General features: G+C 49.8%; 5 protein-coding genes across 5 annotated transcripts; all 5 read right to left on the reverse strand.

Moving 5' to 3' along the window:
- Positions 1 to 2424: 2424 nt before the first annotated feature.
- Positions 2425 to 3000, reverse strand: STEHIDRAFT_135777 (uncharacterized protein; the record flags this gene model as incomplete). Its single annotated transcript, XM_007311456.1, has 1 exon — positions 2425 to 3000. One exon carries the CDS (start codon positions 2998 to 3000, stop codon positions 2425 to 2427), a length of 576 nt encoding a protein of 191 aa, XP_007311518.1.
- Positions 3001 to 10529: 7529 nt separating this feature from the next.
- Positions 10530 to 12376, reverse strand: STEHIDRAFT_116583 (uncharacterized protein; the record flags this gene model as incomplete). The annotated part of the gene is made up of 11 exons (XM_007311457.1): positions 10530 to 10586; positions 10643 to 11037; positions 11261 to 11276; positions 11331 to 11413; positions 11531 to 11532; positions 11586 to 11683; positions 11801 to 11847; positions 11904 to 11965; positions 12026 to 12191; positions 12241 to 12275; positions 12330 to 12376. 11 exons carry the CDS (start codon positions 12374 to 12376, stop codon positions 10530 to 10532), a joined length of 1008 nt encoding a protein of 335 aa, XP_007311519.1.
- Positions 12377 to 15452: 3076 nt separating this feature from the next.
- On the reverse strand, positions 15453 to 15967 carry STEHIDRAFT_163747 (uncharacterized protein; the record flags this gene model as incomplete). Its single annotated transcript, XM_007311458.1, has 2 exons — positions 15453 to 15908; positions 15962 to 15967. 2 exons carry the CDS (start codon positions 15965 to 15967, stop codon positions 15453 to 15455), a joined length of 462 nt encoding a protein of 153 aa, XP_007311520.1.
- A 4144-nt stretch (positions 15968 to 20111) lies between these two features.
- STEHIDRAFT_25748 (uncharacterized protein) lies at positions 20112 to 20902 on the reverse strand (the record flags this gene model as incomplete). The annotated part of the gene is made up of 3 exons (XM_007311407.1): positions 20112 to 20506; positions 20588 to 20774; positions 20846 to 20902. Coding segments are annotated over 3 exons (639 nt in total), but the record flags the coding sequence as incomplete, so codon positions are not given.
- A 4019-nt stretch (positions 20903 to 24921) lies between these two features.
- On the reverse strand, positions 24922 to 26548 carry STEHIDRAFT_163750 (uncharacterized protein; the record flags this gene model as incomplete). The annotated part of the gene is made up of 10 exons (XM_007311459.1): positions 24922 to 25023; positions 25096 to 25117; positions 25195 to 25219; positions 25273 to 25650; positions 25708 to 25726; positions 25798 to 25806; positions 25865 to 25917; positions 26079 to 26265; positions 26335 to 26398; positions 26475 to 26548. 10 exons carry the CDS (start codon positions 26546 to 26548, stop codon positions 24922 to 24924), a joined length of 933 nt encoding a protein of 310 aa, XP_007311521.1.
- Positions 26549 to 26785: the final 237 nt, after the last annotated feature.

The following is a 26785-nucleotide window of genomic DNA, read 5'->3' on the forward strand; positions in this document are numbered from 1 at the left end:
CTTCAAACACGTCTTCCCAGATTTCGGTCTGCCGAAGAAGTTTGTCTCCGATAGAGGACCACAGTTCGCCTCTAGAGCTATGAGAGCATTGTTAAAGCAACTCGGGATAGAAGGAGGTCTCACAACTGCCTACCACCCTCGTGCTAACGGAAAGACGGAAAGGATGAATAGAGAAATATCCAAGCAAATCCGTCTTTACTGTAATCGCCGAGGCGAAGACTGGGTAGACTGGCTTCCAACCCTCACATTCGCGATAAACTCTCGGAAAAATAGTTCCTCTGGATTCGCACCGTTCGAGTTGTTATACGGCTTCAAACCTACTTCGGTACAGCCCACTGGTTCACCTTCGCAGTTCCCTTCAGTCGAAGCTCGCTTGCAAAAGTTAGAAGCAGCTCGCAAGGATGCGGAAGCAGCCATGAGGATGTCGAAGAAAGACCAGGCAAAGGAAGGAGATGTTGAGAAAAGGGCATTCGAGGTTGGAGATATGGTTTGGTTAGATGCAAAACCAATCCAGATTAAAGGAGTTCGCTCAAACATACGCACGAAGACCCAATGATTGCGTCCTATAGCTAGACATCGCGCGCGCCAGCTGACTGAGAGAGCGACAGGAAGGTGACAGTTCGCCGTACGCATGTGGGTTGGGCGTCTGAGATCTGAGGAGGAATGGAAAGAGATGCGTTGGATGGATAGATGTCGGCGAAAAGATGAGCTAGAAAGACGAGAGACGACTCGAAGACAACTCGTTGTGGCTGAAGTGCCGGGGCGGAGAAGAAGAAGGCAGGAGAGATGGGAGAGTAGAGTTGAGACAGCGGCATGTTGTCTCTATGAATCATGGCCTCTTATGAGGCGCACACATCATCTCCAGTGCGTCAAACCAAGACGACTATGGCGAGCGCGCATGGGGTACCATGTCGATATCTCTGATGCGAGGATGGATAGATGTCGGCAAAAAGACGAAGTTGAAAGTTCGAAGATGGTCTGTTGTAACCTAAGCGCTAGAACAGAGAGCAAAGAGTAGCATAGGAGCATAGAAGCACAGTTGAGACAGTGCGATATGGTTTCGCTCATCCGAGAACACAGGAGATGCCGTAGAGAACGGAGCATTCGATAGAGGACAGACGGGTGGATCAAATACAAGATAGATTCTCTCGAGAGTAGATGTGGACGAACATGGAACACGTCGGGACATCGCGCTCAAGACGGACACTGGAGCAGAGTTCGGTTGCGGATCGAAGCACGCACCGAAGGCGTGCCAGAGTGTGCGGTGCGGTGCGGTAGCTGGGATTCGGAAATGGGTGCTCTGAATCATTGATTTGCGTGGCTGGTTTACCGACGCGAGTACAACACAGCTGCCGACTCTACGACAAAGAACAACGAAGAACAGAGAGAGAACGGAGAAGAAGGCGCCGACGAAGATGGCGGCGAGGAGCACGTCGCGCTTGGTCTCGTCTCGGCGTGCGGAGACTTCCGGAAGACTTCTCAGTTCTCACGCTACCTGCTACGAAGGCAGAATAACACCATAAACACAGAAACCACATTAAAAAGCGTGCGTGGCTCACGACAGCAATGAAATTGAACTCAGTACTCTACTCATTAATACCACTCTTCCTTCCTTCCCGAGCCCTTTCAAAGCCGGAGGCCAGGAAGCCAGCGGAGGAAAGAGAACGGCAAAGGGCAAAGGGCAAAAAGCAGTTCATTAGTTTAATTAATTAATACAGAGAAGTTCAAACGGGAGCAAGTCCGGCATTGGCATGGGATGGCATGGAATATGTACAGCGAAAGGGTCGTGGGTCGTGAGCGAAAGCGGGAACGTATGTTGGTGGGTGGGTAGGCGGGCAAGGAGGGAGGCGGTAGGTAGGAAGGGAGGGAGGGAGGTCAGCATAGGTAGGAGTCCACAGCGCAACGGTGCAAATTCCGAGTCCGGGGGCTACACGACGGGGAGGGAGAGCAGCGGATCGAGATGTATACACTGGGTTTAAAGCCCGAGGCGAAGAGGCGAGACGAGGAGGATAGGATGTATACCGAGGAACCGAGGTGACTGACTGAACGGAACGGGATGGAGAGACTGAATGAAACCAAGCGGGGAGATATCAGCGTCGTGAACATGAACATTTGCAAAGAAATTTCGGAAAGGTGGACAGTGGGAACGACGGTGAGGAAGACGAACGAGACACACACCATCCATTCCAAAAACACCACCCGAAGCGCACGCAATGATTCACTCATAACGTGAACCGGTTTGAAGTTAAGATATGGAACGTATCGTAAAGCACGGAGATAGAGAAAGAAGCAGCAGCACGGGCAAAAAGGATGCGAGGCGAGGAATGAATGCAAAAGGCGTCTCACGACAAGGTGACGAGCGAAAAAAGAAAGTAAAGCTCAACGGCAAACGCATATACCCACCACCTATTCCACACCCACACCTCACCTCCTCCCCCTCTCATCCGCCGGTATACTATCATAACTCGGCGGAATCTCACTCGGCCCCTCCTCTCCCTCTCCCTCCTCTCCCTCCCTCTGCGGAACCCTCCCCCCATCCTGATGCTGTACCACCTCCGACGGCGTCGGATTCGCCACTCCTCTCCTCGCCAACGCCTCCCTCTCTTTCGCGCTCACGGGGTTTCTGAACGCTGTCGGCCCAACGGCTCCAACTGCGGCGCCTGCAGCGGCAGGACCCGCCCATCCCTCGCTGGAAGAAGGACCTGGCGAAGGACCACGGAACCCGCCTGGGAAACCACGGTCGTTGGTCCCGTAGCCGTAGGGTGCTTGTCCGGGTGCGTATGGTGCGCCGGCGACGTGTGGGTTGGGATGGTATCCCGAGGCTGAAGTACCGGAGTGCGTGCCAGGATAATACGAAGCATCGGACACAGGATACTCAGAAGGATCCGAGACGGACGTCGACGTGTAATTATTAGGCGAAAGCGGTGCATTGGATGACGGATGTCCATGCGACGACGAATGCGCCGCTCCATACGCCGCACCAGCTCCCGCACCGGCCATCCCAGCAGTCAATATCGACGACTTCCCATCATGCGTCTGCACCATCCCCGGTGTCCCCTGCCCACTCGCGAACGGATCCGACCCCAACGCACCCGTAGCGTGCGGATTATAAGCATACGGCGTCACCTCCGCTCCCTCCGGTGCTCCCCCCACGAGATCCACTGCACCATTATGCCTCACGACTCTATCCGGATCGAAATTACCGTCGAATTCGTCCTTCGCCCTCCTTCGCCTCAGCCACCAGAACAGAAGGCCGATGATGGCGATGGCGGCGACACCGCCGACGACACCGCCGACGATGGCGCCGGTGTTGGAGGAGGAGCTGGAGGAGCTGGAGGTGGAGCCGCCGGTCGTGACGGGGAGGGAGGAGGTGAAGGTTTGGGTTGCTTGGGTTGTGAGGGTGGAGACTTGGCCGGCTGCATCGGTTGAGCTGTGGAATGAATATAGAAGTGGTCAGCGACGGACTGAACGCAATGCGAGATATTAGAGCGTGAAGGGAGAAAAGGAGAGAGAAAGGATGAATGCAGTTGACGTATCGGTAGGCGTGTCCGATAGTAAAGGGAAAACGAGTTGGAGAATGAGAGGATGCGCAGAACGAAGACAAGAGGTCGAAGGTCGAAAGGACGAAGAAGGGAATACGCAATGCGAAAAGATAGGAGCGACGTCCGAACAAGAATAAGGAAACAAAGGGGGCGAAGGAAGAAGTATCAAGTATAGTACAGTATGGACGTAGACGGGAAGGGAGGCGTAACTGTAAAAAAAGACGAAAAGACATCAAAAGCAGGTAAACAAGAAAAAGCGAAGCTCGTCCCAGCGAAGAAAATCAACGACGAGGCGGAGACGCCAGCGCCGACCCGAATCGTACGAAAGACACCCAACACGGTGTGTGCAACACCAAGTCTAAGTACAACCACCACCATAAACGTCCCAAAAGCACAAAGACGGCCAAAAATGGACTCCCACGTCAAAAGCAGAAATCCTCCCTCCACAAACGCACGAGATCGACAGATGTGGCGATAGGGGCTGTCGAGCCGCGCTTCGCGGATGTATGCACGTATGGAAGGGAAGAACGAAGTGAAGACCAAAAACGGAGAAACGAAACGAGAAGAACAGGAAAAGTAGGTAGAATAGGGCGGAGGGTGGATTGTATTGGGAGATGTGGGATGAAGTGGCGTACGACGGAAGAGAAGTTGTAAGATGAAACGAAGGGAACACCGACGAAGGACGAAGAACGAGAACGGCCGGTGAAACAATCCAGGAGGGCCAATATGGTACGAAAAGGGAAAGTGCGAGTACGAGTACGAGTACGAAAAAGAGAATACGAAAAGGGGCCCTTGCTTCCGCATGAACACAAGACGGATGTCTCAGGTTGGAAAGCGGCGGGGTCTCGCAGCGAAAGGAGTGGGTCCCGTAATACAGGAGGACGAGGGAAGTGTAGGTAGAGGGATTGGGGATGAAGAGGAAATGACGACGCGTGGATGCAATGTGGCGAGATGGTGGGAAAAGAGGGTATAGAAATGGGAGGATGAAGGGAGACGCGCAGTCGACCGCGGAAAAACGAGAAAAAAACACAACGATCGCTCATCGAAAGACACAGAAAAAAGAGGCCACAGCACACAACAAGAGAAGAGGGAAGACTCACATAATAGTCGTCTGCACAACCGTCGAAACCACCACATTCGTCGAACTCGTCGCCAACGTACTACTCCCACTCCCCACAGCCTGACTGCTCGTCACAACCGCAGTGGACGTACTCCCATTCGGTTCGGTGGTGACCTGAGTGCTGGTGACGGACGCGACGGAGGTCGAATCGGTCGGCGGTGCGGAGGTGGTCGTTGCGCTATCAGTGGGTGAAGCGATGGATGTGGTTGAGGTGGAGGTGGGTGAGGCGATGGAGGTTGTGTCGGATGTGGTGGATGGGGCTGTCGTGGAAGTCGCGGCGGTCGTTGACGCGGGATCGGTTGTAGCTGTGAATAGGAGGAATGGTCAGTAAAGGCAGATGAGCAAGCAGGCACAGAGCACGACAAGGAAAACGAGGCACACCGGGGGCAGTAGTAGGAGCTGTAGTAGATGATGCAGGATCGGACGAAGGTGAAGCTGGAGACGAGGAGAACGAGTCAGAAACAGAAGTGGATGCGGGTGATGTTACAGATGCGGAGGCTGCAGAACACAAACGAAAGCAACGATTGCTTGTGAGACCATTACGAACAAAACAAAACAAAAAAAGAAACAGATAGCGCCAGCACCCGCTAGCACTGACTACAGAGCTCCCGAAGAGAAATTATGAGGGAAAAGTGTACGAACTGGAAGTCGTGACCGCCGAAGACGATGAAGGCCCGGCGGTGGTGCTCGTTATCGAAGTGTCGCTCGTGCTAACGGTCGCACTAGCGCTGCTGCTGCTGGCAGGCGCAGACGACACAGAAGACATGATACGGAAAAAGAAAAAGCGGGCCTATGCCCTTCCAATACAGATAGGACTGTCTAGTCTGCTGCGGTGCTGGGGTCGACTCGCACTATCGGCTCGTCGACGATGATGACGGTTCGAGTTTGGAAAGCGATAGTGAGGATAAGCGGAAGAGGGACTCACAGCTCATGGCGGCTCGATGACGGCGCGTTCGGTCGAAGGGAACGAAAAGGTAAAACCGCAAAACAAAACGTCAACTCAGCCCGTCTCCCTTTTACCCGCTCCAGCTGACGTCAGACACACGTGGCGGCCCCCTCGGCGCGGACCGGCATCTCGCCGTGCCTTGACAAGAAAAGGCCAAGCGCGTCGTCCTTGTGCTGCTCATCGCCGCCTTTGTCGGCGCCTTCTTTCTGTTCTTGTTCCTCGTCGTTGTCGTCGTCAGCAGCGTCAAGCTATTGTTCACAATTCTCCTTTGGTCGCGTCGGTAAACGTCGCACTCCACCCGCCTCGCGAATGAGCACCCCTTTCTCAGCTCCTACCGCACCGCACACACGCCCCCGGTGCATGCTTCGATCCGCAACCATTCCACTCTCGCTGCTCCAGCGTCCCTCTTGAGCGCGATGTCCCGACGGTTTCCACATTCATCCAGTGGTTCACCCGTTCGTGCTCATTCGAACGCTCCGTTCTCCACGGGCTCTCCTGTGTTCTGGTCATCGACCTGCTGTCTCAATTATACTCCTGAGTTATCCTCCTCTTTTCTTTCTGTTCTGGCGCTTGGGCCACAATTGTCACATCTTCGAGGCGTCTCTCGACTGTCAACTTTTGGCCGACATCTATTCATCCTGGCATTAGAGATACAGACATGGTAGCTCATGTGTGCTTGGCTTGTTGTAATAAAGTGAAGATGATTCCTTCGTGAACGACTTCATCCTGCATGCCTGCGCCTCATAAATGGTCGTGATACATCGAGACCACATACCGCTGTCTGAACTCTACTCTCCCTCTACTCTCCAATCTTCCTCTTCTCTGCTCCGGCGCTTCAGCCACATCAAACTAACTTCGAGCCGCCTCTCGATTTTCAAGCTCATCTTTTCGCCGACATCTATCCATCCAGCGCATCGCTTTCCATTCCTCCTCAGATTTCAGACGCCTGATCCACATGCGTACGGCGAACTGTCGCCTTCTGGTTCCTCTCTCAGTCAGCTGGCGCGCGCGATCTCAGTTCGTAAACGCAATCGTTGGGTCTTCGTGCGTATGTTTGGGCCTAGAGGCGCTATGCTTTGACAGAATAGCGCGAGGCCGTCTATGCCATCTTTGTATGATCAAAACTCACGGGTCGGAACAGTTTCGTCTCTGGGCTGAACTGGATGAATGCGAGACATTGAGTTCATCTACATATCGTTCGAGGCTAAATAGCACTCGAGCTCTATGTAGACTCCCCAGAAAACAGTCACGACGGTATACGACTACTCCCTCACATACTCCAGCACTCGATGGAAGCGCTACGAACTGCCAACGCTGCGACCATCCATGTGTGATGCAGCGCGAGGCCATCCGTTCCATCTTTAGATACATCACGACTAACCAGTCGGGCCGTTTCGTCTATGGACTGCTCTGGATGAACTTCAGGAGCTGGATGTTAAATGCGCAACGTTAAGTCTATCTGCGTATCGTTCGAGGTCAAAGAGCTCTCGACGTCCTTTTAGTCTTTCAAGAAGAGAGTCACGATCATAACTTTCACGACGAATCCCTCACATAGCTCAACACTCGATGGAGGCGCTACGGGCGAGTTTCAATGTTGATGTAGCGGGAGGTCGTTTGTGCTATCTTTGTATCACGACTCGCCAGCCGGGCCCGTTTGGTATTCGTCTATGGGCTGTTCTGGATGATTCAGAATTTCGGAGGATGAAAGCGATATGGCGAACTTTTATCGCAGGGGCCCTTGCCTCAGTCGCCTCGATCGGCGATGTCGGCATCGCCGCCCTCGCACTTCTCGTAGGCTGTAGATCGCTGCTACGCAGAGTACTCGCGCCAGCCGTCACTCTCACCCACGCGTAGCAGACTTGGTCACCAGTCTAGTAGATCGCCCATTGATGCGTTATAGTCGCGTTCGCTCGACTCGATCGTAGACGTTGACTCCGTCCCTGCGCACCGCAGCCGCTGTCCACCACTTTAAACGAAGCTGCATGACCAACCTTCATAAGCATCTCACCCGAGATCGACCATGCTTCGTTTACTGCCAGGCCTCGTTGGCTCCCCTGGGCCACACCCACGTCGGTTATGCTCGAATGAGCTCGTCCTTGCCGATTTGTGTCAGTCTTTGTTCAGCACGAGACGGTTTCTGTGACTATATCGGGCCTCGGGATGTGCTTACCGCAGACGCTCTCCTTCCTTCAATCGAAACGCCATCGTCACCTTTCTGAGTACCCTCAACAGCGATCGACCGAGGTTCATTAGGTCTCACTGGCATCCCCAAGCCACGCGCAAGTTGACTGTGTCTGAATATGTTCTTTGTTACCCCATTCATGAGTGCCCTTGTATAGCACTGGGACGGTATCCATGGGCAGCTCATACCTCGGAGGTGTGGGCGATCGTCGTTGTTATTGTTCTTCGTTCGGTGTGCACGCGCTCGTCCAAGATGAGCGTGGTGTATGTCCAAATTCTTCAGTACACTCGTTCTGCGTATAACGCTAGACCAATCAGCCTGAGGTCTATCGCGGATCGTCAGACTCAATTTAGAGAGTCTTCGGTCGCAGAATATAGAGTGCACTCGTCATATTCTGTTTATCATATCGAACGACATGAAATACCTCGAATAATCTGATTATCTCGGTCCCAATTTGAGCTCGCCCACTTGGCCAGCTCGTGCCCTCGTTGTTCTTGAGGGAACTTCGCCCTTCGTGGATTCGTTTGGTTCACAAGCGGAGGAAGGTTCCTTTTGTATTGTGCTCTGTTGACGATGTCCATTCGCTATCACAAACACGTTCCACGTTGTCTAGCAAGCTTACAGCAGTGGGCTTGGTCTTGGTCTCCCCTATCGGCGATGGTGGCCCCTGCGCCTTAGCGCTCCTCGTAGCCTGCAAAGCGCTCATTGGCTCGATACAGTCGTCTTTGCTCAACCGACATATATTCTGACTACTTCATATTCATCAGCATTCGAGAGAAGAGGACCTCGCTCTCTTCGCACCAGAGGGACTCTACTTCCAACGAAGCTCTATGATCAGTCTTGCCAAGCACCTCAGAAGTCGACCGAGGTTCACGCAGACCTCTTAGGCGTTCCCAACCCGCGCACACGTAGATTGTCCTTGGATCGACTTGTTCTTTTGAATCCGCATGTGTCTTCGTTGAGAGCTCAAGCGATATCTGTGGCTAGCTCATACTTCCGTGGTTTGTGCGATTGTTGTTATGATTGTTGTCCGTGCGTCGGCTAGTATTAGTTGAGCGTTCTGCATATAACGCTAGACAAATCGACTTGAGGTCCAGCATGGAATGCTAAGCTCGAGCTTGACAGTCTTCGGTCACACCATTGAAGGTGAACTTGCCCGTTTGCCTTTTTGTTCGCACTGAACATCATGGTATACAGATTTCGAATGCTTGAATAATCCGGTCATCGCAGAGCCACGCTTTCGACCCATCGTCTAAAGCATCTCGTTAGCCCGTCCCTGCGCTTATCGTCCTCGATGCCGCTTCCTCATTCGAGGCTTTAGTATCTAAAGTATATACTACTGAAGCGTGAAATCATGAGTGCTGTACCTGGATATGCTTCTCACATGCGAATATAAGCCGCCTTTACTCCGCCATAGATGCATAGAGCAAAAGTCTTACACAATATCATCATGTGCTCCGCACCATCAAGAACGACCTCATAAATCCGCTTTGGATCCGACATCTGAACTTCCGACATCTGAACTGATTCCACCCTCCATTCGACGCTTTTCGTCCCCACGATATGCCCATTGATATACCTCGAGCGCTCTGCATCCACGCGACTATGCCTTCAGGTTCGAAGTACCGTTACATACTCGCTATAAGTTGGACGGTATAAAAACAGGGCAGCAGATCCGTTACGCGCCCACTCGCCCTCTGTTCATCCTTTCATCCTAGCGTTATCATTCAACACTCTGAGCTCTCTATGTCCGCAATGACGAAGATCTTGCATGCTGTCATTTTTCTCATCTTCACTGCCAGAGCTATAGCGGAGCCTATCACGCTGAAAGCTTCAAAGAGACAGGACTGTGGCTACTGGTGCCCCGAAACGGATACCAACGGAGACTTACTCGTGTTTTACACACCTCTACCGCCTTAAAAGCCCGGCGAGGAATTTATCTGCTAGTATGTCAAAAATTCAAAATATGCACCTAGAACCTCACATGAACCGAATGGCGTACTGACAAGCACCTTGCCTCATTGTTGCTCTTCACAGCTTTCCGAACGAAGATTGTGCATACAACCCTGTATGTCAATAATGTGATGCACTATTATATTGTGAAGATATTTAGCTGATTCCGAGTTTGTATTGCCTGACAAGGCATTGCTTGACACTGATGAACACGGCTGTCCCCCGTCTGTGATTGAGCAATGCCCTTCATTGTGAAAAGAGGCATAAATGGATACAGAGAGAGTAGGCATTTTTATTTCTGTATATTTATCGATTCTGGTGACTTACATTGCTATTTTTGCCCCTTGAATTCATTAGAATATGACTGGCCGGTGATTGTACTTCTCGGAAATCATTAGGAAATTGCTTCACCATGTATGTTCTTGTGTACCGTAATTTTGCCTTGAGGTCCGAAAATTCTGTGGGCCAAATAATGTGGAAGTGACTTGATCAAGAAACGCAAGCTGTATAGCTGCCCACACAAATAAATACACTGTCTACTGTCTACCTGTGACAAAATACCAAGATATGTATATTGAATGGCTCAAGAAAGAGAGTCCAAAGCTTGCATTACTGGTCTGAAGTATGCCATGAAGCGAAACAAAGCTCCAAGAATATCAAGAAAAATAGAGAAGGTGAAAGAAGAAAGACATAATGCTGAAACAGATGATTTCATTCTATCTGGGGCCTGTGATGGTGTTAGAATACTCAAACTAAATTGACATGAACATGAACTTACAATTATGATTAAACATCCCTTGTGATTGCCACCATCTGGATTGCTTCACTTTCTTCCCCATAAATCTGAAAGATATATCATCAATATATTGGCTTTGTCTTGAAGTGAAAAAGATGCATACCACCGGAACCATAGTATTGACCTCATTTTCAGTTCTATTCCCTATATCATACTGCTCTACATCCTGCTCTCCCTCAACTCCTTCATCCATGAGGCTGTCCCATTGACTATGGTCCAATGGAGCCCCAATATTGCCAAGGATCCGGTTTTGAACAAAGTCTAAGTCTGGGAGGTGTCCTGAGGATGGTGCATTTGGTGCCTGGTCAAAGAGGCGGAGGTTGAGGACCAGTCGGGTAATGAGTAAATTTGGTAGACTAAGAGGTTGATTATTGTCAGCATTGAATATTTCTTCTCCTTTCCCATAATCAAAAGTTGCTTGCGCTGTGAAGTAAGGCCCCATGAGGCCCTGAAACACAGAGTTTGTAGGTGAAAGCTGGTATAGATGTGCTTTGTTAGCTGTATCATATTGGGTACATCAAGCCAATGAAATTATGTAAGCCTCACATTTCCTTGTGTAACTATAGATATCTTTGATATTGTTAGTTCATTGTAAGATATATCAGATGTTTTAGACATACAATTTCAAGACAGACATTTATGGTCGCAGTAATAAAGATGATACTTCCAGTATGATGCATATTGAGTGTCTATACCCACTTTGTGTCAAGGAATTACTCACCTGAAATATGATATTCCTATGTGGAATATTTTGGGAGACATATTAAAACCTCGTCAATAATTTTAAATACAAGATCTTTGTACCATCTCGAAGAAGAAGTTGCACAATACTTAGCTGTCCCAGTCGGTGCATCTCTTTGCCATGACTGTATGTCTTCATTATGGTGATTGTGAAAATGACAATGTCAAAAACAAGTGCCAAAAATGATATGATTGGTTGGACTGGGATGTGTTCAGAGCACGGTATGCCTTGAAACACCTGATCACTTACGTCTTTAAAGTGAAAAGGGTCAGCACCTACTCAGTATATACATGATTTTACTCACATAGCATCTAGTTTAGCATCAGGAATTGACAACCCACATGGTGACAATGATTCATAGATGGATCCCTTTGTGGATAGTCCTGTGGCCAATGAGGCATCCTATAAGACAAATACTTCTTAGTGTTGATGCTGATGTACAACAATGAAAACCATGTAAGGTACCCATATACCAACACCTAGTCTGATGAGTGTTAAGATGCAACATATCACAAGTACAGTCTTCTTTTGTCCAGAGATTGCATATACTCTCAATGTGAAGAGGACTAAATATCAAATTAGTGAAAGTGAATATGAAATCATCAAAATCTCAGATAATCACTATTGGTGATTTGAATGGAGGCTATTTGAAATGCTTGTTGCATTTGGAAGATCAAGTTACAACTGTTCGTGTAATACATGAGCTATTGTATTGAATGAGATGGAAATTGATTGCAGAAATACCTTAATACACCTGACAAGTCGAAGTTCTCTATAAATACACTAATCATGTAGCCAAAAAATAAATATCTGTTAAGCAGGAATAGTATAGATGTTCCCATTAGATTCTTTGACCAAATTGCCCTCCATTCCATGGGCAAGGTGTATAAGAAGTCCATGAGCCACATTGCTGTGGAAAATGTTAAGTAGTTTTAATGCATCCATAAGGGAAGACATACTGTTTGCAGAGAGAATGGCATAATTGCTAATCAACCTATAAAACCAAATCAAAACACCATTATATGAATATGAGCTTTGATTGTTTTACCACAGTGTCTGAGCAAATGCAACCTCTTGTGGTTCTGATGTTGACATAATGGGTGAGTCCAGTGACTGGTGTGGAGAGAATGTGCAGAGGCATCATGTATATATACCTTTAGATTCTTCATCAATTGATTCCCCCTAAGGTCATCAACACTGCAGTATCTCAGCAAAATATTTCACCTCCATGCAACCGCCTCTGCTGTCTTCCCACCATCACTCCATTTCTTCATCCAGCCATCAAACCTAGGTGGTTACATTCCACATCATTAATTGTCTATTCATCCACACATTCTCCAAATAGTCATGCTTTCCAGCTCCGCAATGTTGGTTGCTTTTGAGCCTGGTGAGTGAGATAAGTCGCAGGCTTCAAACAGTGTTAGTGGAATTTGAATCGACCTGGCGCTAGCCTACAGGTATAGGACACTTATAGAGCGTGCTTAATGATTCGGACGACAAAATATATGGGAACATCATGACTGGTTTCGTATACAAGGCAGGTAGTTTAGTAAGATCGTAGTTGGTGACTAGGTAATGGAAGAGCAAGTAATCAGTACTATGAAGATTATGATGGAAGCAGATGGCACAACCACAAATACACAGTTGAGTTCAGTGATGTTCGGAAAAAGTTGAAGTTCCGTAACATAGTAACATATCTTATCTGTATCAAAACTCAACCACTTAGCGACAATGTACGATCTCGATCCGATTGCAGGGGAACACCAATGGCGTCTGAAATGGTAAGGTGACAATTGATCAGTATTTGTAAGTGTGTCAAGGGATTATCTGTGTGATGATATCATGGAAGTTACTCAGGACCGGGCTCGGAGCTCACTCCTATTCCCTCCGTAGGGATACTATCATTCCTGGGGTGTTCGGTAAAGAAACCGCAAAAGTATTCTCTACGCCCCGTATGTGATTCTGAGAGCGCGAGACTTTGCACAGACGCTGGCAAACACTCAGGCTATCCTCCTATGCAGTTATACCGGTCGAAAAGCAAGGTGAACGATGTGTGGAATGTTTCCCGTGGTTTTGGAGGAGTGTTTGGTAATTTCTCCGCAGTCACAACGAAGTCACCATGCCGAGGCAGCGGCATTGTCAACCCCGCTGAAAGCGGTGCTAACCGTGTGGCTCTGCCACGCCCTGGAGGAGTGTTTGGTATGGGCGGAGACAGAGATGTCTTCCCATTTTGGAAAGCGTGACTTCGCTGTCTCCCTCGACAAGGATGATGTTCAGCCGTTCAACAACGACGATGACTCTGTGCCCCGGAGAAATTGGCGTACGGTATGCAAAATCGATGGCATCTCAGAAAGATTTACTGGTACAGATCGGGCCCGATCCAACAGCGCGAGGCACAACTCATGTTTAAATCACATTTACCGAAGTGGTATCCCTTGAACCCTCTTTCTTCCTGCTCATGTGGTCGTTCAAGGATTTTCCCCTAGCCCCGGCAGAGCAATATCAATGACCTGCAAAAGAATTGAGGAGAATTGAGTCTGTATTGGATGCTCTACGAGCTAATACAGAGCACTGCTAAAATACCGAACACCCCAGGAATGATAGTATACAACAAGGAAACCAGCTCCATTGATACCTAACCTCCAACACTTGACTGTTCTGATGGGCCATTCTATAAATTCCACTCCATGGCACCCCAGTGAGGCGTGTTTCAAACAAGGATAGCACCTCGCTTCGCCTGATGCAGGTTGCGAGAGCGGAACAACTAAAGATGGTTCGCGTATCCATGCGCAAGGCCGTAGTTCAAAAGCCGTGGATCAAACAATGTACCAAACCACACAGATTCCCCTTAGGTCTTCGAACACGTCTGAAGATATGACTACCGTCCGTACGATCGTCGATCCTATCTCGAATCGGGAGACGCGATAAGCGGAGAGGGTCAATTCTCAACGTCGCTGGGCGGCAAGAAGGGGTTGATACGGTGACCACGGAGATGGACAACACTGTGCCGCGGTGAGAGCACACACAAATAGCGGTGAGTTGGAGGCTAAGTGAGACTGCATCTTACGCTTCTGCAGCGGGTCTAGACGATGTGCGATCAAAAGTTTGACAGTTCAGCATAATAGGGTGTAGATTCGAGTTGAATGAGACCGCAACACCCTGAGCCATCTCCGAGCGAAACGGATATCGCTCAACACGACTTCTGATGTTCGAAAGAATGCATCTTGTCCCTATATTCATACATCGGGAAGCATCCAAGGTCGCAGCTCCCCGTAGTAAAGTTATTAACAAGAAAGCAACGCCGGCGAGGTATGGAGTGTGCAACGCTTTGATCGCGCGTTCAGACAAGTCAAGGGGAAAATCAAAAACGAATTGGTATTGACAGTTACCCGTTGCTGTTAAGGACCTTTCCACAGAGTGGATGACGATGAATCTAAATGGGTCAAACGGATTAATTAAAAGATGTAAATCAAGGTGCGGCATCCTTTTTTGTGCTCGCAGCGGTCGCTCCAGTCGACATAGAATTTTTGGTGCTATAAACGAGCAGAACTGCCACACTATTTCAGCGAGTGTCATCGAAGAGGAAACGAAACACGTGTACGTCTCAAGTCATCATGGAGTACCTCGTAGGAGCAGACATACGCTCAGACTTGTGAGCATGCATATTGTTCCAAATCATTCACGAATGTCGGAGCTAAGGCGATGAATCTTCGCTCGTTTCATCGCGCTGTAAACGCGTCCTGCTCAAGCACCGCGAGGTGGGAACGCAATTGAGTCTTTATTTGTACGTCGTGAAGAACACAGAGAAACTGATAGTTCATCAGCGAAGCATCGGTATAGAAAGTGAAAGGACTCGGAAATTCTGGATGGAAGTTATAGATAGTAAAATGGGCGGGCGAGGCGACGTGGCCGAAGCAACGGTACCAGATCATCTGATTTTACCGTGTACGAGTAGGCCAGCGGGAAAGATGCTTCGTATGCGTTCAGTGCTACGCTACCAACTCAGCATCGCCCATCTGACCATGATTTAGCTCTGGTCGCCACATCATACGAGAAGATATGTCTCAAAGTCTAGACACCGAACATCTGTCCGGGGTACATGTAGCACAAAGGGGTGTATGTATCATAGAACTACATCGAGTGTCCCAGTCCTGAGATCAGCCCCATAATGCTAAGCCATCGCCCGTGTCTCGCATAGCGGGAGTAAAGTGGCGACGGAGATGATGTTGGGTCGTAGAGCGTACGGCTGAGCCAAGTTGGCGAGGCCGAGAATACGACGAGAATAGAGAGTAGGGCCGAGTGTATAGAGGAACATACGATAGTGAAGAACGCAAGGAATAGGGACACCGATGCAGTGCACCATCAGGACGGGAGAGCTTGGACGAACTTCTGGAGCAATGTATCCGAGGACGACAACAGAAAGAACGTCGATATCGAAAGATGGTATGTCTTGTGGTCGAATACGAGAGCCGAGCGAGGAGAATCGATGTGCGTTCAAATCTGGAAGCGGTGTAGAAGATGGTCGATGGGTTGGCTGTTGGTGGCGCTTACAATAGCCGAGGCAGTTCGAGCGACTGGGAGAGAAGACAGTGATATGCAAAGAAAACAGGAGTGGTGTGTGGTTATACTGACGAGTACCATCAGCGTACGAATGAACAGTAGGAGAGTGCTGAGACGAACCTGCATCGTCGTGCTTCAACACACCTGTTTGTATACATCCCACCCGATCATCTACCTCTCAACAATTGTGAGCAAAAATAGCACTGCCAGCAGCACAAATTCTAGATAGCGAGAATTTTAAATAACTAGTGTCATAGCAGGACCAGAGATCGTCGAGAACGACCATGCGAATTCTGTTAGGTCGCCAAAAGTCGGGTAAGAGGGGATCGCGATAGAGTGCGATTTGTCGAGAAAGTGGTGCCACAGTACGCCCAGGGACACACTACAAAAGCCACAGTATGGTCACTACACGGGTTAAGTACGATGTAATGGTATGCAGGACTGCTGTTGACTGAGAAACGAAAGCGTCCCGGGAAGATGACGTCATCAGCTTGATGCTCGCGAAGTGGCGCTTGAGCGCCACACAGTCCTTGTCCTCGATCGTTTCGTTCTCGTTCCCGACCGCGACGTTATGGCTCTACAAGTGTCCTATGGTCACTTTTCCTGCGCTTGTCATGGTATTACAGTATCAACCTCTCGTCGTGACTCTTAGAGCACACCTTCGTACTCTCACGCATGATTTTCTAGAACCTCTGAGTCTTGTCCTCCCGCTCCTCCAACAGCAGGTATGCTCGCGAAAGACAGGGACTGATCCTCTATCACTTATTCGCATCGATTCCAAACTCGAACCGTCATCGTCGTCGATGATCCGATAGCGCGAGTCAACCCCAGCATCGCAGATTAGACAGTCCCATCTGTCTTGGAAGGGCATAGGCCCGCTTTTTCTTTTTCGTATCATGTCTTCTGTATCGTCTGCGCCAGCAGAAGCAGCGCTAGTACGACCGTTGGCACGAGCGACAGTTCGATAAAGAGCACCACCGCCGGGCCCTCATCGTCTTCGGCGGTCACGACTTCCGGTTCGTACTCTCTTTCCGCATACTCTCTCTTCGTGAGCTCTCTATCATATTCGCGTGCGATCGCCTACTGACGCTATCTACCTTTGCTTTTCTATGAGCGAATCATATTACTCCCCAACAATCGTTGCTTTCGTTTGTGTCCTGCAGCCTCAAGGCCTCAGTATCTGTACCATGACCCGCATCCTCTTTTGTTTCTAACCCGTGTTCGCGTGCCTGCTTGCTCATCTGCCTTTACTAACCATCTCTCTCATTCATTCATTCACAGCTAGAATCGATCCCGCGTCAACGACAGCCGCGACTTCCACGATAGCTCCATCCACCACTTCCGACACAACCTTCGTCGCTTCACCCACCTCCATATCGACCACATCCGTCGCTTCATCCACCGATAGCACAACAGCTACCTCCGTGCCTCCGATCGACCCCCGCCTCGCCCGTCACCAGCACCTCTGTCACGACCGATGCGAACGGAAGCACGTCTCTCGCGGTTGTGACGAGCAGTCAGACTACGGGGAGTGGGAGCAGGAGTTCGGCAACGAGTACGACGAATGTAGCGGTTTCGACGGTTGTGCAAACGATTATTATGTGAGTCTCCTCTATCCTTGTGCCGTGGCCTTTTTCTTTTCTTTGCCTTTGTCTCAATGAGGCAATATCTTCAAATCTTTTCTCGTTTTTCCGCGGTCAACTGCACCTTCCCGTTATCCTCCCATTTCTATACTCTCCTCCCAATATCTTGTCTTCATACTTTCTTTATCTCAATTTCTACGCGTACACCTCCGCCCTCGTTGCATACACTTCTATGCTACGGGGGCCCACTTCTTTCGAATTTGAGACATCGGTGTTATGTTTTGCGGAATAATTGCCCCTTTTTCGTATTTTCTCTTTTTGTACTGGCGTTTCTCTTTTCTCCGCTTTTCTCTGAGCCGTTTTTGGTCTTCTGGGTTGCTTCACCGGGCGATCCGTCGTTCGATGCTTGCGCTCGTCTTTGTTTCATCTTCATCCTCCGTGACTTCTGCTCTTTTTCCGTTTTATGCTACTACATCACACGTGGCCGAATGTGGCCCAACCCAACCCCTCACCCTGTTCCACCTTTTTTGTTTCGTTTTGTTCCGTTTTTTCTCTTCGGTCTCCAATACATACATGCATACGTGCATTCACGAGGGGAGCCCCTGTCGCATTTACGGTGCACGTTTGTGGTTGTACGGTCTCCCTTTTCTATCGTGGTGGTTGATTTTGGACTTCCTCTTGCTTCGATTCTTCGCGCCTATCGCTTTCGTTCGCATCCTTCACATTTTTGTGTCGCCTTGGATCGCTTTTCGCCGCCTTGCTACGGTCATGTCGTCTCTTTCGGCGACTGAGCGATATCGTACTGCACTGTCTATCTGGTCTGGTCTTCCTGTTTTCATCCCGCATATCTTCCCTTCCACCCTGATTCTCTGAACCCCTTCGTGATCACCGTATCTTACTCTTTACTGCCCATCAATATCTACAACCACATCAACCCCGCGCACCCTTTTTCTTTCCTTCTTTCCTTCTCTTCTCTAATCTCGCACACAACGTCGCAACCGGCAGCTCCTCATCTTTCTCCATCACCTCCTCCAACACTGGTGCCATCGTCGGTGAGCCTCGTTTTCACCGGCATCCTATTCTGATGGCTGCGGCGCCGATGCGCAAAGAACGAATTCGACGGGAATTTCGACCCGGATAGGGTGGTGAGCCACAATGGCGCGGTGTATATCACTTGGGGTCGAAGAAGCGGAAAATCCCTTCGTATGCTGATAATCCGCATGTGGCGGCTGGGGCTTCGGGGTCGGAATTGGTTGCCAGTGGGCAGGGGACGCCGGGAATGGTACAGACGCACCATGCAAAGTCGTCGATTTTGACTTCTGGGATGGCTGGTGCGGGTGCGGGCGCAGCGTACAGCGGAGCGCATTCGTCCTCGCGAGGTCATTCTTCACCCAATGTGCTCCTTTCGCTCAATCATTATATGTCGACGTCCGTCTCCGATCCTTCGAAATACCCTGTCTCGGACGTGTCGTATTATTACAGTACGCACTCCAGTACTTCCGCCCTGGCTACCACCCAAATCCACGCGTCGCTGGCTCTGGCACACCTTACGCGCCCGGGCAAGCACCCTACGGCTATGGACCAACGATCGTGGCTTCACCGGTGGGTTCCGTGGTCCTTCGGCTGGTAAAGGGGAAAGAAGGAAGGATGTGTACCTTATAATAATGGGTAGAGTACTATATTGTTTTTATTACTATTTCCGTCGTGAGCCGCTGCGCACACTTTTTGACCAATCGCGTCAGAATAAGGAAGAAGTCATCGTGTATACGCCCAATGCCTGCAACAGTGAAAAAACAGTAAATGCCAGTGGGGATTGCATCAGTTGTATGGGAAGGGGACGGGGTAGCGCACGTCCACTATGGATCATCAGCACATTTCACGTCCGATGTACTCAAGCAGCTGTTCTCGTGCTCTTATACTCTGGTAGTGAATCCGCCTCTAGCATCATACCCTCTCGTATCTCCCTGTTCTCTGCTCTCGGCCTGTCGACCTCTTCCTCAAGCCGTCTCTCCCTCTCTCTCCCCTTGCTGGCACTCCTCACGTGGCTCCTACTCGAAGAAAAAAACGGCGCAGCCGAAATAGAACTAGCTGGTGTCGTGGCTATCGTCCTTGAACCAGCGTGAATATCGATTACACTTGGAAGGACGTCGGACGACGGTATTGGGCCGATGTCGTTCAAAATCGACAGCAGAGATGGAGGTCGAACACGTAAACGGGTCGATTCAGTAATGGTATGTCGTCGGTCAGGTACGAAATCGGCTGGTATCGTTCCAGCTAATGGGTGTGTGGTTTCCTTGATTCCACCAGGAAGGAAAGGGCTGATATGTGGGATGGAAGGGCGCACTGCGATCCTTTCATGTCGACGACGATAGTAACAGAGAACGGCAATGCCAATAATGGAGACAATCAACATTCCTCCGACGACTCCGCCCACTAGCGCTCCTATAGGCCGAGCATGTCGACCTTTGGCTGATACCGGGATCGCTGGTACGCTCGATGCTGTCTGTGAACTCGAAGCGGTAATGGATGATGAGCCATGTGGGTCTGATGGACCGTTCGTCGTTATAGTGCCACTGCTCAGAGTCGACGTAGTGATAGCGTCCGAAATGTTTCTTCTCGTCAAAAGGAGAAGAAATAAATTATATATCGTCCTGAAGACAGCAGTTGATGAAAATCAAATCTCACTGGTAGGTCACTGTGACTGATGTTGGATCAATCTGAGTTTCTGTAAGGACGTTCCCTGCTGCATTGACCATGTTGATCAAGTTTGCTCCCTCTGGACCTAGGACTTCATTACGCGCTACGACTTGCGCACCAGTGAACTTCACCGTCTCAAAGTTAGCGAGTGGCACAGTCTCTGCACCAAGTCGATAGTCCTCGACGATCCATTCTGCGCTGGTCTGACAGAGGGCAGAGGTCGATGTCAAGATATGATTGACGCTTTGACCGGTTGACGTGTTTTCGATTAAGACATTTCCGGAGGTGGTGGAGTTCGCACTGACGGCCAGAGTTATTGTATCTCCGGCCGAGAACTGTATACCAGTGAAATCATGAGAGAAATCAGGATACCATTCATACCACCCTATCGTGAGAATTGTGTGGAAAGCGGGCAACATCAGACATCAGACAAGCTGCATTTATGAATTAAAACATTTATACGTACCGTTGATCGAGACACTGCCGTTCGCAGATACGGTAAGGTCCACTCCGGTTTGTAGAAGTGCAGTCGAGCAGTTTTCACCGTCAATGCCAACCCATGCTGCTGCTGAGTAGGTGCTAGAGCTTCTTGCAGTGCTTGAAGGAAAGGAGGGAGAAGGGATAATGAAAGTGCCGGTTATTGAGGTATATGTCTGTGACAGAGGCAAAGAAATTAATATGATGGGTACCCACTGTAAGCGACAATGAATGTGGTATCTAGTACCGAGGAGTCAGCGGTCAAAACAGCGCCTGCCCAGTTAGAGCTTAGTTGTGGATCACTAGTTGCGTCGAGAGTGGTAATTCCAAAATTTTGACCGGATCTCGATACTACAGCAGGAGAAGCTGAATATGCGCGGCGACGAGCGATAGTAGCAGATAACCTGCCTTTCGCAATAGTGAAAGAAATGCCAGTGAGTAATAATTGGACAATGATGGTGACAAAGGCCATTATGGCGGGGATACCGAGGTGAGATGGTGTAGATGAGAAATCGCGCAGAGAATTCTGAATGGGTGGCTCGGAGCGTTCTGACTATGGGGGAATATGAATGAACCTGTTTACCAGGGCATATATGGAGCGGCACATTGCCAAATGATGGAACAAACTCGTGATGAGTTTAATATCTCATAACTTCGTCCCGTTGGGGCATCAAAATGCAATATACATTCTGTGCAAACTCGATGCGGGGGTAGCCTCCCGTGCACATGTTCCCGCTCGCATTTGTGGTTTCAAATGGCACACACACCTTAGCAAGAGACCCACGTAGCATAGCATCAAAAAGAAGGGCGGAATCACGGGTCGTCGTTGAGGTGGATGAGGGATGCGAGCGGAACAAGCTTTTTTTGGGCGTCCAAAATCAGTGACAACTGAGTATCACATCCCGGTCCACATCCGTCAATTTGAAACCAGACCTTTCTCTTGGAAGATGATGAACAAAATCGATACCAACCGCTACATATATCTCCTATACCGTGATAATTAACAAAGGAATGCCAACATATTTATGCCTCAACTCATGATATCTATCGCTTCGCCAATGCTACACCGAACATTCGAAGACGCTAGCATTTAAGTTCCTCATCAGCCACACGTTCTGTGCGAGAGCATATACACACTCACTAGAGCGCGTTCTGAAAACTTCATCATCGACTTCAACATGTAGTTCTGCTCCGCCATGTTTCTACAGGTCTCCACCACCAATGCCTCCGTCTCCAGAAACAGAGCTTCAGGATCACATCTCTCGCCTGCCTTCCGCTTGATCTCCACAGCACGAAGATTGAACTGAAGCAGGACTTGCATACACTGTTGAAACAATAGCTGAATCGGCAGCGGGTAGAGAGGAGAGAGTGCGCTGGGAGTTTCATCTCCTGGTGGACTGGGAAAAACATTGTATACGTTCATGAGGATAATACTCATCTCGTTGATCAAATCTGCTAATTTTCCCCAGTACGGGTGACGCTGGGAGAGAATGGTGTCGAGATTATGAGTGAAGCCGAAAGCCTCGTGGGAGGCGAGATCTGTGATATCATCTCCGTTGATCTTTGTTGCAAACGGAACGCGGAAACGGTTGCTGAAATGGCAGAAATCTTCGAAGGAATCTGCAAAGCATAACAGACACAGGTCAATAAGCGTAGAGTCGCAAGAAATAGTACATATGACAAACTAATATCATCCATAGATGTCTCAATCACGTTGATTCGACGGAGGAATCGCGCATCGTCTCGGTCATTCCATATTCGGATTGCGGACGGACACCAGTATGGGAGCGAAACTGCTTCTATTTCGTCAGGGAAAGAGTTCCCGAAACGAAGCTCCTCGAACGATCCGTCGTAGAAACGAGGACCCGCAACAGGAATCTCGCTCTGGGACGGTACGGCTGCTTCTCCTGTCGATACGAGAAGCGTAGCAGAGCAATAAGAGCTGACAGCCCGTAAAAGACATGAATTAGCGTTATACAATATAACAAGATAGTCAAGACCAGTACGTGCCATGTCATTTCTGTGCTCGGCGTAAGTGCAATACCTTCAGGTAGCGAATGCGAACAGGCGGGACATGTGTCGGTGTTGCTCTGATCATCAACCTCTGAGCACCGCCGATATCGAATAGTGCGAAGGCGGGCGCTCATGTCAATGACGGTACCCGGACGAACCACCCAATTGCTAGGCGATAGTGAGTTCCTGCTGGACTCTGACGAAAGATCGTACTCTCCCGAAACGATGAAGCGATATCCGGCTTTGCCTTGATAATGAAAGCGCAAGAAACCTTCGAAGTCCTGGGGTAAACAGTGTCATTATCTAAATGATACGAAAAACAAATGTGACATACTTTAGCGGTCTTACAGAGGTGAAGTGGAAGCTGAATGCGTTGACCGAGCATGTCGTTCAAGATAATGGGTCGATCTCGGAAAGTAGAGCCTCCCTCCCAGTAATGGCCCAAGACCTCCGGAATTTCCGCGATGCAGTGCTTGATTTCGAGCACCGTCGTTTGTGATTCACGCACGGTATCCTCGACTCTACTGATGGCCATACTATATGCGCCATTGTGGAAGAGATATGAGGTATACGTACGCCGAATTCAGAGGAAGGAAATTCAACGTACGAGTTGGAGACGTCCAAAAGAGTTGTGATAACATCACCCTCATCCTTCAGTTTCCTCCTAATGTCCACCAACTCATCGACCTTGAATAATCCCCATCCAATTTTACGCCACGAATCCCTCATCCTGCTACCTGATCCTCCTTTCCTCAAACTCTCCCGGAATTTCTGAATCCTCACATAAAGATCGAATATGACGATCCGGCAACGACTGATAGACAATCTCAGGTCCTCATGGGTGTTGATCGACAGAGATCCGGAGCCATGGCGAGGAGTGGTGACGCCCTGGACCAGGTGAAGAACACGTAATGTTCTGTCGAGCTCAAGGAGTAGGTCTTGATACTCCGATGAGGCGCCGAGACTGTCGCTCAACAAACGTTGGACAGTACGAACGAGCTGAAGTATAGAGAGGATGTCTCCGAAGGAGCCAAAAGTGAAGCCGACGATTTGAGACATGGACGTCAAGCACAGAGGAGAGATGCGAAGAACGAGGGTGAACGACGCGCAGGCGTATGTGTGCATATCAAGTCCATCTGCTCCCACAATGAGGGTGGCACATACGCTGGGAAACGCCAACGAGGTCTACATGGCATAGCATTCTCTTCCGGTCACGACTAGAAGATAGCCGATGCAACGAGGAGTAGCCAGTTGACAAAACAAGAACAAGAGCAGTGCCTCGACAGAAGCCAAGGAAGGCTTCGGATTGTGGACAGATAAGGTTGCTTGCCTAGCTTTCATTCATGCTGCAGACGAGTTGGTCGTGTGAGAAAATAAGACGAGGTCCACAGTCGCACCTTTGTTTCTCCACAGCACGAACTGCCGCTCAAAAGTCGAGAAAAGTGGGCGCATTATGGTGGATAGACGGGGACCACCAGCGAGACAAGAGCAAGGGTAAACGACGCACAGGCGTATGCGTGCATATCAAGTTCATCGGCTCCCACGATGGGGGTGGTATAGGCGCTGAGAAACGCCAGCAAGGTCTCCATGCTGCAGCCTCCCTTCTTGTAACAGGCAAAAGGTAGCCGATGCAAGGAGAAGCAGCGCAGTCAACATAGAGAGTACGAACGCGATGGGCCCGGACCACAGCTAGGAAGACTTCGGATTATAGACAGATAAGGGCACTTGTGTAGCCCATGTCGTCGATGAGGGTATACGCGATGAAGTGGTCGTGTGAACAAAGAAAACGAAAGCCATAGTCACAAGTATGTTTCTATCGATGATGGACTGAGCACATAGGCCCAATCGTACATCCTGCAGCGAACAAGAACACAAAAATGGATCCAGTATATGTACTGCACTCCGCCACCTACCCATTGCATGGAGAGAAGGCGATTGACATAACACGCACTTATCCAAAAAACCCAAACGGACCGGCATAGCGCACTATACGTCCCGAAGTCACCAAGAACGAATAGCAAGGTCACAGTCGAACACAGTCAACGCATAGATCCGTCGGCGGCGGTACCTACCCTCGCTCGCTTTCTCGAAATGAACTCTCTCCGCGCAAAGAAGCAACGAAGGAAAACATCAGATAATACAACCAAGAAAGGTTCTATACATGCAAACACCCACCGTGCACTCCCTCACCCCGAAGTCTCCGGTCTAAAGTTGATACAATCCAACACACAATACTCAAACGCGCACTCAAACGAACACCTTCCATACCCTTACCCTTCCTAACAGTTGGCACAAATGAGAACGCAAGGCCTAAGCCCCCTTCCCGGGAATCGATTCAGACGACGCAAGCGAAGGTGCCTGAGCTGCGTCTGCGTCAGCAGGTCGGGTGAGCATCTGATGCTCGACGTTGATCTGTGGGAAGGAAGGGTTTGCTGGTGAGTTACAGAGGTGAAGGTGAGGACGAAGGGGGGCGATAAGACGAACCTTTGGTCCCTTGAACCATTTACTGTGGCACAAAGCGACTGTAAGTTTTATGAGAGGTGAGAGGAACGGAGCTGTACTCACCGCACATCCACAACCCACTACACCATCGCGAAAAACATCGGACCTATGTCAACCGCAATCAGCCCGCATCCTCACCACCCAATAAAAAGTACGCACCTCCCCAAGCCACAACCGTCCAATCCGGATCCATACTCTGCACATCCAAATCCACTCCCCTCACCGTCGGAAAACAAAGCACCTGCATCATCACCAACGCAAACCCACTTGCAACCGACCCACTCAACCTACTCCACCGTCCCAAATTCCACGGGCCCGGCCAGAACCGATTACCCACGACGAACAACGGGCAAAGTGAAGGCGACGTAGGCGCCGATGGAGAGATGGCGAGAGAGCCACCGTAGATGAGGAGGAGGATCCCGATGGAGGTGTTCATCCAGACGGCGTTGACGGGGGTTTCGATGTGTTTGTTGACGGTGCCGGGGATCCAGGAGAGGGGGAAGACGCCATCGCGGTCGTAGTTGTAGATGACCCGGGCTGGGGGAGGGAGGTGAGTTAAGAGGGGAGTGGTCACAGGGGTAACGGGAGACGTACATATGGCGACCATATAACCCTGGCCCCTATTCGACACCCGAAACGTTAGTAGTCATACCATCTGCAAAACAATGTTCAAAGCATACATACATGAAGACACTGCCCAAAATCTCATCAGCACTAATTTATTCCCGGGAGAGTAGGCTAGGACACGCACCTGCACACAATCATCATCGCCATCACAGCCATCGCCGTCTTCTGCGTTTACACCTGCAGACAATACGCCCAAGCTCAGAGACGATCACCGCGGGTATATCGCGCACTGTATACGCAATCAATGTCCATGCCATCGCACCGTCAGCACCAGCACCATACTACCACACCCTGCTCAAAGACAGCAAGAGACAAGAGGCAGGGTGGCGAATACATACCAAGCATCAAGAAACACCCCAACAAGCCCCACGGCTCCGCCGTCAGCACGATAGCCCGCTGACTCGCAATCGCCGCATTCGAGCATTCTTTGGTGAGATGTAAGTGCGCGTCGTAGCCCGACATTATCCATATGACGGAGATGAAGGACATGAGGATGGCGATGCCGTTGGGCCATTCGGTTTCGTTCTGTGTTGAAGAGTAAAGTCAGTGATTTGATTGGTTGGTAGAGGAAGGACGTTGAAAGGAACGAGACACAAACGGGACGAGGACGTACGGAGATAGTCCCCAGACTTCGATACTCGGATTAAACCGCAGATTCCTACATAAACATCCGCATAAGCATTCAGCCAACCAAGGCCTACTCCTCCAACGTCCCAAAAGAAGTGAAAACGGACAGATTGGTAGTCGCACTCAGCCTAGCTAGCATGCGCGGTGATAGAATCAAATCACAGAGAAGGGCTGAGAGCATAGAGGAACATACGAAGGTGAAGGTTGGATGCACGGGAGACGGCCGAGTGCAGAAGCAATGTAATATCAAGACGGTCGACTCTGGCCGAACGGCTGGAAGGATTGATTCGAGGATGACGATGATCAGAACTCCCGTATCTAGAGGGAGATATTTCTGATGGTAGAGCACGAAACCTAAGCTAGGAACGTTGCACGAGCATTCGAAAGGAGAGCGGAGTAGAAGAGGGTTGATTTGTTG

This window comes from Stereum hirsutum, assembly GCF_000264905.1.
Source record: "Stereum hirsutum FP-91666 SS1 unplaced genomic scaffold STEHIscaffold_27, whole genome shotgun sequence".
Taxonomy (NCBI): domain Eukaryota; kingdom Fungi; phylum Basidiomycota; class Agaricomycetes; order Russulales; family Stereaceae; genus Stereum; species Stereum hirsutum.